The 14,430-nt window shown below is 45.6% G+C and overlaps 1 protein-coding gene across 5 annotated transcripts in view; it reads right to left on the bottom strand.

Moving 5' to 3' along the window:
• The window catches only part of LOC142768851 (venom protease-like), a 50,205-nt gene that overhangs the window by 16,981 nt on the left and 18,794 nt on the right, over nucleotides 1-14,430 (bottom strand). For 2 of the 5 annotated variants that reach the window (XM_075871238.1, XM_075871239.1), the window contains 3 exons: nucleotides 12,272-12,342; nucleotides 4,489-4,589; nucleotides 6-147 (listed from right to left, as the gene is read on the bottom strand). In XM_075871238.1, the coding sequence (XP_075727353.1) occupies nucleotides 6-147; nucleotides 4,489-4,589; nucleotides 12,272-12,342 (314 nt within the window). The remainder of the gene's footprint in view (nucleotides 1-5; nucleotides 148-4,488; nucleotides 4,590-12,271; nucleotides 12,343-14,430) is intronic. The other 3 variants (XM_075871242.1, XM_075871241.1, XM_075871240.1) reach the window with 2 other exon arrangements.

Genomic DNA, 14,430 nt, shown 5'->3' with positions numbered 1-14,430 from the left:
CGTACCACAAATACGGCGATGTCGTGTGAGAAGGATTTCTCATTGTACTTAGCATGGGGGATCACCTTGGTCACCCGGAGCCTTTTGCCATGTCTTTTGTGGATGTTTCCATAGTAGGCCTCAGCTCCCACAGCTACTAAGCCGTTACTGCAAGACAAGCGAAAAGAAATAATTTCCTTTTTTTTGTTGAAGGCTGGAATAAATTGTCTGTGTGTGCTAATCAAATAGAACGTTGACCAATTCAGTCACATTGAAAAAGTGTGCCAGAAACGACAAAGGGAAACTGAGAGTTCTGCAATGTGGTAACACATTTCAGCCGAAATAGGTTCTCAGGAAAAAAGACTGTAGGTGACTTGAACGTGCAGATAAAAAGCTTATATTATTACCGATAAAACCTAAAACTTGATCAACGCTTTTTTTTACCTGTTAGACTTTAGAAGGAAAGAAAACGTGTTATGTAGTAGGTACACACCATTACGTGCAACAAATCTCACCCAGACATTACTGCGTCTCTCTCTTTTCGTGACGAAAGGACACCAGACGCGCTGAAATGCGCGTGTGTCAAAGCAACGCAACCTGGCGCGTGCCAACGAGTATATGACAGGACCAGCGCCTGGCGTGACGTGACGTGATGAAAGCAGGCGAGGAAGTGCACCACGACACGCCGAAATGTATTGGCGCCTTCACTGTGGCATATAGTCATGCTCTCACATGACACGAATCTCATGATTATCATGTTTGCACCAGTCACATAGCTTCATCATTCATTGACGTCACGTAATACCAAATTTGGCATATGTGAAGCTAGTGAAACAGCCACGAGCGCATAATAATTGTTGCATGTAGTCATGTTGTTACATGACACGCCTGTCGTGATTATCACGTTTGGATGTGTCATTTACCTATGTCGTCCGTTCGTGTCACGTAACACTTAGTTTGGTGCATGTGAAGTTAGAGAAATGGCCATGAGCGCATCATGAGTGTGGCATGTAGTCATGTTACATGACACGCATGTCATGATTATGATTCTTAGACGTATCATTTACCTATGTGGTCGGTTCGCGTAGCGTAATACCAAATTTGGCACTTGTGAAGCTAGCGAAAGGGCCGTGAGCGCATCATAAGCGTAGCATGTAGTCATGTTGTCACATGACACGCATTTAATGATTATCATGTTAGCACCAGTCACATACCTTCCTCATTTATTAACGTCCTATTACCAAACTTGGTATATGTGAAGCTAATGAAACCGCCGCGAGCGCATCATAAGGGTGGCATTTAGTCAAGTTGTTAGATGACACGCATGTCATGATTTTCATGCTAGGGTCTGTCGCTTGTGTTCTCCATGCAGTCATATCATACCACATCAGTTTTCAACACGTCATGTGAACAAAACTACCACAAGAGCAGCAAAACCATGAAATGTAAATAATGACAAATATGCCGACATGTCATGATTTTCATGTTATGACTAGTCACTTATGCTCGTCATACAGTCATGTTAAGGCATACCAACATTTGTATTGATAGCATTATCGAAAACTCGTAAAGGGCCACATAGATGGCAGACAGATATATATATATATATATATATATATTCAATGATGAAGGCCGGACCCCGGCAGAAACCTAGGATTAATAAAAGTTTTCGCATGTTTTCCGCTCAAGCCAATTTTGTATATAGATATATATATATATATATAGGACGGTAGTCTGGTAGTCGGATCCTGCCCATGGCAAGTTATCTTTTCACCCACTTTTCTTTCTTCATATTTACATTACAATTTGGTCTAATATCTTCCTCTATACTTTCCTTGGCATTATTGTCTGTTAAATATCAATAATATTGTGTAGAACGCAGAAAAATGAGCCCTTAAGTTAACACTTCTTTCCTTACTTCATCAACGAGGGTCTCGTACTGGCAGACTTAGTGCCTTCATACGAGGGACTATTGGTCAGCTGCCCACTCGTAATTAGTTCACGTGCTACGTGACGCCAAACAGGCTCAAAAGAGTGTGCCACACTCGCCGCCATGGCGGCTGGTTGCACTGACTGACACTCCCACGTTGAATTCGCGTATAAAACCAACAAAGTGGCTGGGCGGATAGCTGTTGTGGTAGCTCAGTGGTAGAGCATCGAACGCGCCATTTGAAAGTCGCAGGCTCGAATCCTGCGCACGGCAAGTTATCTTTTCACCCACTTTTCTTTCTTCATGTTTACATTACAATTTGGTTTAATATCTTCTCCTATACTTTTCTTGGCATTATTGTCTGTTAGATATGATTAATATTGTGTAGAACACAGAAAAACGAGCCCTTAAGTAAACACTTGTTTCCCTTATATATATATATATATATATTGCCACCTGGTGTTCTGTGCCAGTAAACAGTGGATCAGTTCTGTGCCGGTGAACGAGGAAGACGAAGACGAGCAACCCGTGCCAGTGGAGACGTCCTTCTTTGTCTCTGAGATTTTGGACAGTCGCGACCCTTTGTACTTTCGTTCGAGCTCTTAGCACGTGACAACTGGTGGAGGTGCTGGGTACCCAGCACCTCCACCATTACAGATCCATTAGAGATCCACCACTATATATCATTTAGAAGGTGGCACTGCGCCCATTCCTCCTCCGATGTTGCGAACGTTGCCATCATTTTGCCTACGAAATGGCGTCTTATACAAAAGGAACGCCGGTGCTGGTGACAGATCTCGTCTTTTCGTCGTGCCTGAAGCCCTCCGCGATGACATCTTATTAGCTTGCCAAGACGAGCCCACATCTGGCCATCTGGGCTACTCGAAAACTATGGATCGGGTGCGACAACTGTACTGCTGGCCTAAAATGTCTGCCTGTGTCAAATGCTACGTGAAGGGATGCCGTGAATGCCAGCGTCGCAAGACACCACATTTAAAGCCTGCAGGCCATCTACAACCGATCGATCCACCACGTACACCGTTTGAACAAGTGGGGATGGACCTCCTACGCCCGTTTCCTTTGTCTTCTTCTGGCAACAAATGGATTATTGTCACAACCGATTGTTTGACGCGTTACGCTGAGACGAAGGTGTTGCCACGAGGGACCGCATCTGAAGTTGCCAGTTTTTTTATGCATCAAATTGTGCTACCACATGGCGCCCCGTCACATGTCATCACTGATCGAGGGACATCATTCACAGCGAAACTCTTGGATGATATCTTGATATCTTCAGGTTGAGTTACACAACCCATCGAAAGACCACTGCGTATCACCCTCAGAGTTATGGTTTAACAGAAAGGCTAAACAAAACGCTAGCTGACATGATCTCTATGTACGTGGATGTGCAGCACAAAACGTGGGACGACATCCTGCCGTATGTAACATTTGCGTATAACACTGCAACGCAGGAAACTACACGCTTCACACCATTCCGGCTCGTTTATGGTCGAGATGTTAGAACTATGCTGGACGCCATGATTCCATATGAGGACATCGACAAGCTCGACCAATTAGCCCCCGACATCAATGAGTACATTCAGCGCGCTGAGAAAGCAAGTCAACTGGCCCGTGTGCACATCTGAACTCAACAGTGCGCAGATGCACGGCGGTACAACACCCACCATCGAGAAGTTAATTATGAACCTGGTGACCAAGTTTGGGTTTGGACACCCATTAGGCGGCGAGGTCTCAGTGAGAAACTCTTGAGGAAGTACTTTGGACCTTACAAAGTACTCAGACGTGTGAGCGACGTGAACTACGAAGTGGTTCCAGACGGAGGCTCGCCATCATCCCAGCGCAGGTTATCACGCCCAGAGACTGTACACGTAGTCCGCCTAAAACCATACTTTACGCGGTGATGCGAATTTTCTTCTTGTGCCAGTGAACTCTTCATGTGAACAGTAAATGCCGTTTATTTCCGATTGCCGGGCCCAGGACGCATTTTCTCTCGTGCATTAATTTGTTTAATGTTTTTTTATGTTACCTACTTCGACCCACTGCTGTGCACACTTTTGTTTGAGCATCGGGCCGATGCTCTCTTGGGAAGAGGAGTAATGCCACCTGGTGTTCTGTGCCAGTGAACAGTGGGTCAGTTCTGTGCCGGTGAACGAGGAAGACGAAGACGAGCAACCCGTGCCAGCGGAGACGTCCTTCTTTGTCTCTGAGATTTTGGACAGTCGCGTCCCTTTGTACGTTCGTTCCAGCTCTAAGCGCGTGACAATATATATATATATATATGGATACAATCAAGGTCGCCGAAGTTCGCTAAGAAATTCAGGTACGTATATGATAACCTGATTAAGCATCTGGTTACGTCATTAACGTATAGCTCTCTTTTGTTGGTTTTCATTTGCAAGCTGGTCGCAATCACGGTGTTGTAAAATGTTTTGAATATGGAATCAGCGGTAGCATAAGGGGTTCACAATAGCTTCTTCTTGCCCAGACATATCGCCGTATGCCCTTTGTAGCCACATGGTCGTTGCTTTGCTTCCAATGCAGTTGAGATTAAGCTTACTCACGGATAGATGCAATGCGCCGCGGTGAGAATGTGGCGCTGGGTTAGGATGGTTCCTCCACATTGGAAGCTCTGGCCCTTCCTGTTGTGCACTACGAGGAACACCTGAAAAGCGAAAAAGAGCACGACGAACCACCATTATATTTGTGTGTGAGATGACGGGTCACTCGTAAGGGGGGGGGGGGGGGGTTAGGTGGGGCCTCACCTCACTCAGTTGTTCTCACTTTGCATGTCTATATATAAATGCAAATGGACGTGCGCAGGGTTGTACATGAGGGAAGGTGGAAGGAAGGGAGGCAAAGTTTCTTCGCAGTGCACGCCCCCATCTTGGCTGGCTGAGTCCGGACAAAAATATGTTTTGCTATGAGGGCAAATGTGAAAATGAAGCAGTGACGTCTTGTGAAAAGAGATTGCATTTGGTTCCGGACTTTGACAAATTAACAGTTGCTGGCTAGGAACACCAGAAAACCTCGGCCTCAATTAGCATGAAATTTTTGTGTGGAACGAGCCCTGCACATGGAACGAATTGTTCAGCGATGTACACCGACTTGACGCACCTATAACAAACAGTCGCTTGCAGCAGTTGATTGCAGTAGTCTTTATAGTAAAAAGTCACAGTTTTACCACAAAGGCAAACCAATGACTGCAATAGCAACAAATTGAAGGTCATGCGCAGAACGGCAAACAGAGCGAAACGTGCCCGCTTCTCTCACGCACAACTGATGCATCAAACGTACTCACAGGTACAAATGGATGCGAATAAGCGTCTCGGGTGTTACTTCACTCTGTCTGAAAACCACGCCCTTTTCGCAAACGGGGGATGTTCAATGATTGCAGTCACCTTTGTGCGCCCGCTAGCTGCTACAAAACACGTACGGGACGTACGAACCTCCCCACTGCTAGATAAAAGCACGCGATTGAGTGTACACCTCCTTATTCTCTACGCGGGCCAAAGTACGCTTGAGAGATGAGAGCCGCCGTGTGCTCACTGGGCAATCTTGCTGATGATGTTGGAAACACGATAGTTCCCCCCTGAGACGCTTCCCAACAGCGGTAAGTGGTAGATATAAATAGCTTGCCGTTTCAACGTCCAAGGAAGTACCCCACAGTGGCTCAGTGGTAACACCTCGCGTTCACAATGTGGAAATCGCACATTCGATTCCGCATGCCGGAGATATTTTATCTGATTTTTTTCTTTCTTGCGTTTTCATATCTATAGATACATATACATATACGGAGCATGATAATGACGCCTCCACCGATGCCGGCTGCGAAATCCAGCCGAGAGTGTCAGTTGTGAATGGAAACTAGAGTTTGAATAAATAAAAGAACAATGATGGTATAAGGCAAAACGAGTGAAAGGAAAGACAGGGATGCTGACTGCTTTGGCGCAACTGGTATCCTAACCATACGCGGAGGCAAAGGATCGGGGGGATTGAAAGAAGAGTAATCAAAGGAAGATTGGGGGAGCACACATGCACACACATGACGTCACAACGCAGATGAGTGCCTGTTTCAGGCAGTGTCTGGAGTCACAGACCACTGACATTTATGCACATTTGTCGTCCTTGAGAGTTTTAGCATGCCTCGTTTGCTTGAATTCTCGTTGATTTTTCAAGATGACATTGCATAATAACTTCTAGTGTGATCGTTCTGTCGTAAGATGAATGAGAGTGCGTGAAAGTGATCGTCTCCGTACAACGTGGCGAGTATCGTTCAAGGTCTGATGCTGCGGCCATGCTTCAAAGAATCGCAAGACATATTCACTCAACATAAAATGCTTCAGGCTGCCAAAACTATCGGCAACACCTCCTAAATGCGTTGCGGCGATATCAAATACCAAGTGAACTCCGCTAAAGAGAGGCCCCTCTGCTCTGGTACTTATGACTATGAGAGCATTTCACGAAGGCCTATCCATTTCCAATAGGCACGCACGAGAAGGCTCTTTGCGACGCCTGCGGTACCGAGGAGACGATGCAACACATATAACAAAGAAGGGTGATATATTTCGTTTTCATGTGGTTTGTCTTTGTGAAAGCGTGTCACAAGGCTTGAAAAGAGCTAATAAGGGAAAAGGAGAGTAGGGAGAAGTAGAAAAACTGACCATCTGTCAATAAACTTTATTGTAATGTACAACGAGAAAAGAAAGGCGTGGTTTGAAGGCTTTTTTTAGTATAAATAAAGACAGTGAGCACTCATCGTAAACAGCCCAAACACTTAAATGTTTGAGAGGTCCTTCAGTAGATCTAGGTGCTATAAAATACCAAAAAAAAAAACGGGTTGACTTGATTTCATGGTTATTGCCACGTTTGCATGGTGTAAAATATGTACACCCTTCTGCAAAATAAGTCAGGACGTGCAAGGGACGACCGCGATCTGATAAAACTGCATCGCCGCACCATCTGACGAGATGACTGTGCATAGGCGTCCTATGAATATCACATTCATACATTTTTGCTTTCTTGCAGCGGACCAAGTGATTACATGATTACATGTAGCGTTGTGCACCATGCGTTGCTTTTTTCGATCTATGACGCGCTCCATTCAACAAGGGCATGGTAGTGGTGAAGGGTGTGTGGCTCGCTACGGCCTGAATGAAAAAAAAATAGCATCGCTTCTCTCAGTGGCCAACTGGTGCCGCAAACATCATTTTGTTTCTCCTTTACTCATGCCTTGAAGAAAAGAACGCTTGTTCGAGTAACACCGAACTCCTTTTTTGCCACATAAAACGCGTTGATTTGATCCCAACGAGGAGTGATATTAGTTGGTAGTCATTTATTTATTTACATCTACCCTGTGTTCTCGCTCGCGGACAACGCCGGTTTTTTTGCGCTCTACCGACGATGCTTGTGTTGACACCGACACCGGAGTTTCTGGGATAGGAGCTGTCAGCACTAGTGCGTTAAACGCTGCTCTGCGTGGTCTGTGAAGTGAGCCGCGTACATTTAACCTTCGCTGTGATCCTGTCGTGAGTAAAGTTCCTATCTGTGAGCGCGTCAAGATTAGAGTGCCTCGATGCACTCGTTCGCATCCACTTGGAAAATAGGAGGACGCTCGAACTACGCCTTCAAGAGTAGATCGCGATAGCGTGAACGGACTTCGTGCGCATAGGCTTCCGAACAGCCTCCTTTGCTTCTCGGTGCATGCCTCAATCATGCCGTGAGAAAACGAAGAACTGCGTGTGTAACACTGGGTGTTTCAAAGCTATATCATTGAACGCCTACTCTTGAAGGTGGAGCTGAAGCGTCCTCCAATTTCAGAAGTCTGTCAGATGTGTTGTATTACTGCTATTTATTAAACACTCTTTGTTAGGCTTTGATGTGGTAGTATCGCCACCACCTCTTCTGAAGAGTATCACTTGATGGTGGTGTGACATGCACGCCATTTATTCAGCCGTTCCTCATTTAGGGGAAGCTGTGTGTAGTGAAATTTACCCAATTTATGTGGCACATTCCCACCACACAGACTATCTGCGACACATATTTTCTTGTTGGCAAAGGTGTTGCGTACATTTTCAGCGGCCTAGTGGTGAGCATCTGAGAAGCAGCGGAGCGTGCACTGAGTCACTCTAGTCACGGATCGAAGCAAGCGACGCCTAGTGCGAAATGCTACTTGTAATCTCCTAGTCCGCTGCGAGCGAGTAAAACGAAATCGTTGTCAAAATGAAAGGACGCGCATACGTGCTCACCACGTCAGATGGCGCGGGGATGAAACTTTATCAGATAGCGGTCGTCGTTCACATGTCCCGACTTATTTTGCAGACAGTTTTACGTGAGCTGGAATGTATAAAAATTTTTACGGTGATTCATTCGCAATTTCTCTGTCTCTCGACGATACATGACCTAGATGGTCAAACCAGGTAATAGCGCAACGTGAGAATCAAAGTTTGCAACTTCACCACCGTTGGTGGCATCTGATAATCATTCATTGCCGTATGCGCAATTTGACCATTTAGACTGTAAATTTAGGTAGAGAGTGAGAGATAGGTATCAGGAAAGGCTCATTGCGGCAGTGTCATGTGATCCGTCGAAACTATAACGTTTTCTACATTGCACTATATTTGTACAATTTAAGCAACCACTGTGTAGCTTTAATTGTTCAAGCACCATGCGCACCATGCCTATCTCGTGGATTTACCCAGAATTCGTGCTTGCAGGTTCTAGCGCATTTGTATCTTGCCTGTGTTTTGGGGGCATTGCTTTTGTTTATGACAATATAATGGCTGTATTTTTTGTTGTTGTGTTTTGTAAGTAGTGATTATTTTGTAGCAATGCCCCGCCACGGTGGTCCAGTCTCTATGGTACTCGGCTGCTGATCCGAAGGTCGTAGGATTGAATCCCGGCTGCGGCGGTGCATTTTTCATGGAGGCGAAAACACACTATGCCCATGTGCTCGAATTTTGAGGCACATTAAAGAATCCCTGGTGGTCGAAATTTACGGAGCTCTCCTCTACGGTGTCTCTCATAATCATATGGTGCTTTTGGGACGTTAAACCCCACATATCAATCAAATATTTTTGTAGGGATACGTGAGAGCTAGTGCGACTACAGTGTATATTGCTCTTTCGCAGCTATAGCACGGTTCGACGTCGATGCACCCAAGCTGACGCCTAGTGGCACATGTTCATCGCGATGACTAACGCCCATAACCATTATCTAGCCATTGTGGTTGCTGAAGTTGCTAACACTTACGGGAACACAGAGCATCCTGAATGCCGTAGAAGATAGCATAAACAAGCGTTAGTCTAGTACTAGATAAGCACTTCAAAGCGTCGCCAATTAGGGAGAGAAACGGTGCGGTGTGCGCTCTTTAGTATAGGAGTAATATATTATGGAAGATATTGTGCTCATGCGTTCAATACCTCACTACCACACTGCGATTCAGCAACACAAAAGGCAGGTTCGTTGCTGGAGTCATGAACACCCACCTCTGTCTCACTCCACCCAGGCATGACATTCATTGATTCATTGATATGTGGGGTTTACCGTCCCAAAACCACCATATGATTGTGAGAAACGCCATAGTGGAAGGCTCCGGAAATTTCGACCACCTGGGGTTCTTTACCGTGCACCCAAATCTGAGCACACGGGCCTACAACATTTCCACCTCCATCGGAAATGCAGTCGCCGCAGAGGCATGACATTAAACCCTGGACACAGTTGCCTTCCTACAGTGCTTATTGCTGGAGTTTTATTAGTCAGTGCTATAGCACTCAAGCCATACATGGTGGAGGAACGCGGTTGATGAATGTGGAAGCTGTGCTTTTTTCACATGGAGCCGCGACAGCACACGCTTGTCCGAAGTGAAAGGCAAAGAACATAAGTGTTTTTCGCCAGTATCGATATATATTAACTATGGGCGGCAAGATCACAAATCCGAGAGTCCATGTTTTAAGTGCGTCGTCATCAAATCGTATTCTTTCAGCGCTAATAAGTTCCATGCCACATTACTTTCCTGCACCACTCACAGAGGGCGGTAGCACACTACCCTACCTTCACTCTCAAACAGGGAGCACTATGCCCGAGGAGGAAGAGGAAGGAGGAAGGACAGAGAAGTTAGCCAGTTCACCATGCCAGAGCATGTATGAGACGTACAAGAAGAGTTTGTGGTGTGTGGTGGATTTGCCTCGGACTTGAGGTGGTAGTGCGCGGGCACTTGTATATATACGTGAAATGTTTATACGTGAAGCATTTATTTGCGTACAGCAAGCACTATTAGAGTCTATTCACGTATCGATCTATCCATCTCTCTATCTACCCATTTAGCGGCTTACATTTGGGTGCTCGTGGTCACCCCCTTGACTTCGCGCGAACCTAAATTTGTACGGGAGGGCATGATGGTTTAATTAATATGACGCGCTGGTTAAGACATGAATGATGTCACAATGCCGTAGCCTACGTCGTCAAACACTTCTCGCCAGACAGTGCCACATACCCGTGGGCGGGTATGTGTGACTGTCTTGTATTTAGTATTTAACACTGTTTTGTATTTAGAATTACATAAGTATGATACTGCCTTGACGTTGGGTTATCGTCGATTGTAGTTAGGTGTCATGCTGTGATGTTGATTTATGTAGCAGTGTGCAGAGCTACCTTCGTCGTGAGCCCTAAATATTTAAATCAGTTTGTCGCTTCTGGTGTTGCTAATACTCATGTCCCGGTTGGCATCGTTTCGCAGTGGCAAAAAACTAGGTACATGAACATCTACAACTGGTCAACATATATTTGTGAGGAAAATATTTGTACACATATTTGGCCTTATTTCATAACGTATCTCACACAAAAAAATTACAACACGCTCACCTTTCTTTGGAATGCTCCGCAGAACGTCGATTCCCAAGGTACACGGGATCGCGGATTTTTTCCTTTCTGATTCCTTAGCATTCATTTCAATAAGGTCATATCAGTGACAAAAATGCATCACTGAAACATTGGTGGATCCCTGAATAACACACTTTCATGTTATTAAAAGTGGCTTGTGAATACTATGTGCCTAAAAGGGTAAGGAGGATGAAGTGCAACCGCTTAACACTTGCTGAATTTGATGATTGATTTGTGGGGCTTAACTTCCCAAACCCACCGTATTATTATGAGAGACTAGGCATTAAATGGCTGCAGAAATTTTGATTACCTGATGTTATTTAACGTGCACCCGAATCTCAGCACACGGGACTACATCGTTTCCGCATCCATCTAAACTGCAGTCGTCGTAGTCGGGATTTTATCTTGCGACCTGCAGGTCAGCAGGCGAGTATTTTAGCCACTAGACCACCGCGGCGGGGCGCTTACTAAATTATCTAATGTTCACCTGGTGACGAGAAGACTCCAGGCCTTATTGACCTGAAAGATTGAAACTTAGACTAATACGCATAATAGCCATCATTTGCATGCGGGCTGAAGCGCTTTTCAATATTGTTTTCCCCTACGCTAGCATTAGATTTCACTAGGGCACAATAATATGAAAGTATATGGTCGGAACTGCAGGCGTGTTCAAGTGATTGGACCATCGGCCCCCGATGAGAACTGCACTTTGTCATATTCCTGGAGCATCACGCTGTCTTGTGCTTTAATTTGTCGAACGTGTTATTTCATCCCTCTCTTCACTTACTCTCCCGATAGCGCTGGGCCGTGCTGCTTTGTGCATTGCAGATGTAATAGTCTTTTCTATCGTGGAACCACGACTTCCCTTCTCCTCGCGAGAAGGCAGAGAATAGACGCGGTTAGCAGAGGGTGGCTTTCTATAATTTCATGCACCCCTCCTGACTGCCTTGTAAAAGAGGTTTTCCTTGAATTAGAAAGATTGAACCTTTCTTCGAATTTCCTATTGCGGTGAAATGCTACCGAGATGATGTTATGTACTTTACAGTTGGAACCAAGTTGGCCGTGGTTTTACAGTGTTCAATTTCAGTGTTTCGGGTTTTGGGCTGCAGGCAAGGAAGTCTCGGTTGCGATACCGTTTGCGGCCGTCGCAATTACATGCGCGCAAAATGCTAAGAGATGGTGTAAATGTTAAGAGATGCCGCAGTGGAGCACTCAGGAAGTTTCGATGATCTGATGTTTTGTAGCGTGCACTCACACCGAACAATACAAGGGGCTGAGCATATAAGCTCCCTTTATGTGCGACTGTCGTGGCCGAGATCGTAGCAGTGAGCTTCAGGTAAGCAGCCTGATACCATAGCCACTGATCCACATTGGTGGACTTCACCCATGGAAGTGTAGAACACAATCAGAACGCTAGAGTTAATGCTTTGTGCGAGAGCTACAACATTTGTTCAAAATATGTCATACCATCCATGGGAATTGGCCAGGTTTAGCATAACTTCCATTGACAATCATCTCATGGGTGGTTATTCCGCACTCTGGAAAAGAAAGAATATTAATAATTGATAGGGTTTAACGACCCAAAACAACCATTTGTTTACGAGAGACACAGCAGTGTAGGGCTTCGGAATTTTCGACCACCTGGGGTTCTTTAACGTACACCCATAGTTACACATATGACATCCAGAGACAGTCACTGGCATCCGTTTTGTGCGCATCAACAACAGCCAAATGTGGGTGGACACTATTCTGTCAAGTGCCCGAGAGAAGACATTGCAACAGAAGGCGACAAAAGCACTGTTGAAATTCCTACGCGACACGAATAGAGTTTAACGACCCAAAGCCAAATATATTTATGAGACACACAGCAGTGTAGGGCTTCGGAATTTTCGACCCCCTGGGGTTCTTTAACATGCAGCCATAGTTACGCATATGACATCCAGAGACAGTCACTGGCGTCCGTTTTGCGTGCACCAACAACAGCCAAATGTCTGTGGACCCTATTCTGGTAAGTGTCCGAGAGAAGACAGTGCAACAGAAAGCAACAAAAGCACTGCTGAAATTCCTACGCGACACGGACTTGAACAAGCGGCTGTAACAGCAATGTCACACGCCACGAAAGACAAGACTGGACTATGACTGAGCATACGCACTTGTGCTGCCGAATGTGCTTTGTTGATCTCTCTTCCCTCTCTACTTTCTATCTTTCATCTCTCCCCCTTCCATGCGCAGGGTAGCAAACCGGCTGCCTATAGGCTGGTAAACCTCCCTGCCGTTCTTTTCCTCCTATTTTCCTTCCTTAATAGTTAAGCACACAGGTCTAAAGCATTTTCACCTCTGTCAAAAATGCGGCTGCCATGGTCAGGAGGAAAAAAATGTGGCTCATCCTGAAGGTATGATGATAATGATGATGTAAAATTTTCACAGTACGATGACGATATATACACACATAAATTGGCTACGGTATGTGAATATGTACAAAGCCACAGCTATATGAGTGCAATGAATTGCGAGCCTTGCCACTCATATTTAAAAAAAATGCCGCCCGCATTTTTCCACAGGGGGAGCTCGAGTAACTGCGTCTCATAGCAGTGGATGTATCGAGTGAATGTTTGGGTAAACGGATATGGTCTGAGAATGCTTGTTATTTCGTCTGTATTGTTTCTATTTATTGAATGAAGAAGAAGAGTTGCCTTCAACGTCAAGCGAAACCAAAGACGTTCTTCACTGTATTCCTAACGCGCGATCTAGTGCCCACATATAGGGGTGGCCAGTGAATAGTTGTGCAGCTCGAACAGTCTCGATGTAGTAGTAGTAGTAGTAGTAGTAGTAATAGTAGTAGTAGTAGTAGTAGTAGTAGTAGTGGTAGTAGTAGTAGTAGTAGTAGTAAGTAGTGACTTTTAGTTTAGTCCTTGGAATGTCCGCTGGATGGCGATATTTGTACATGATTAATATATGATGAAAAGATGCGAAATCACGGTACTAGGAGTGTTCATTATATGGACGGACAGAAGGAAGGATAGACAGACGTGCAGAAAGACGGATTTTCAGGCACATGACGGACAGGCGGAAAAACAGACAGACAGAAAGACAGACAGACAGACAGACAGACAGACAGACAGACAGACAGACAGACAGACAGACAGACAGACAGATGGACACTCGGACGGACGAATGAACGAACGATAGCACGGACGGATGGATAGGACGGATGGCCAAAGGCAAGGACGCCCAAGTGGATGCATGCACGGACCCACGAACAGACGGACGGTCGCATGGACAGACGCACTATCGGACGTATGGAAGGAAGAACGAACGAATGAACAGAAGCACGGGTGGACGGACACATGGACGGACTGATGAACACTTCGCCCCACTCATCATAATCATTCCGTGGATATGCTGCGATTTTATTTTCAAGCAGATGTTGCCTGCGTCGGCCTTGCGAGGCGAGGGAGAAGGAGGGAAGCGACATTTTTGTGGGTGACTTCCTAGACCAGCACGAAACGCGACACGCAATCATGCACAGTAAGAGTGTGGACACCGCTACCACCGACGCACCGAAGAACGCTACGGGCGCACGACGGGAGTGGAGGCGTGTCACATCGGCTCACATTCTTGGCATG

The sequence above is a fragment of the Rhipicephalus microplus genome, chromosome 8 (assembly GCF_043290135.1).
Source record: "Rhipicephalus microplus isolate Deutch F79 chromosome 8, USDA_Rmic, whole genome shotgun sequence".
Taxonomy (NCBI): domain Eukaryota; kingdom Metazoa; phylum Arthropoda; class Arachnida; order Ixodida; family Ixodidae; genus Rhipicephalus; species Rhipicephalus microplus.
Note: the sequence above shows the minus strand (reverse complement) of the source record. Positions and strands in the feature narration are given on the sequence as shown.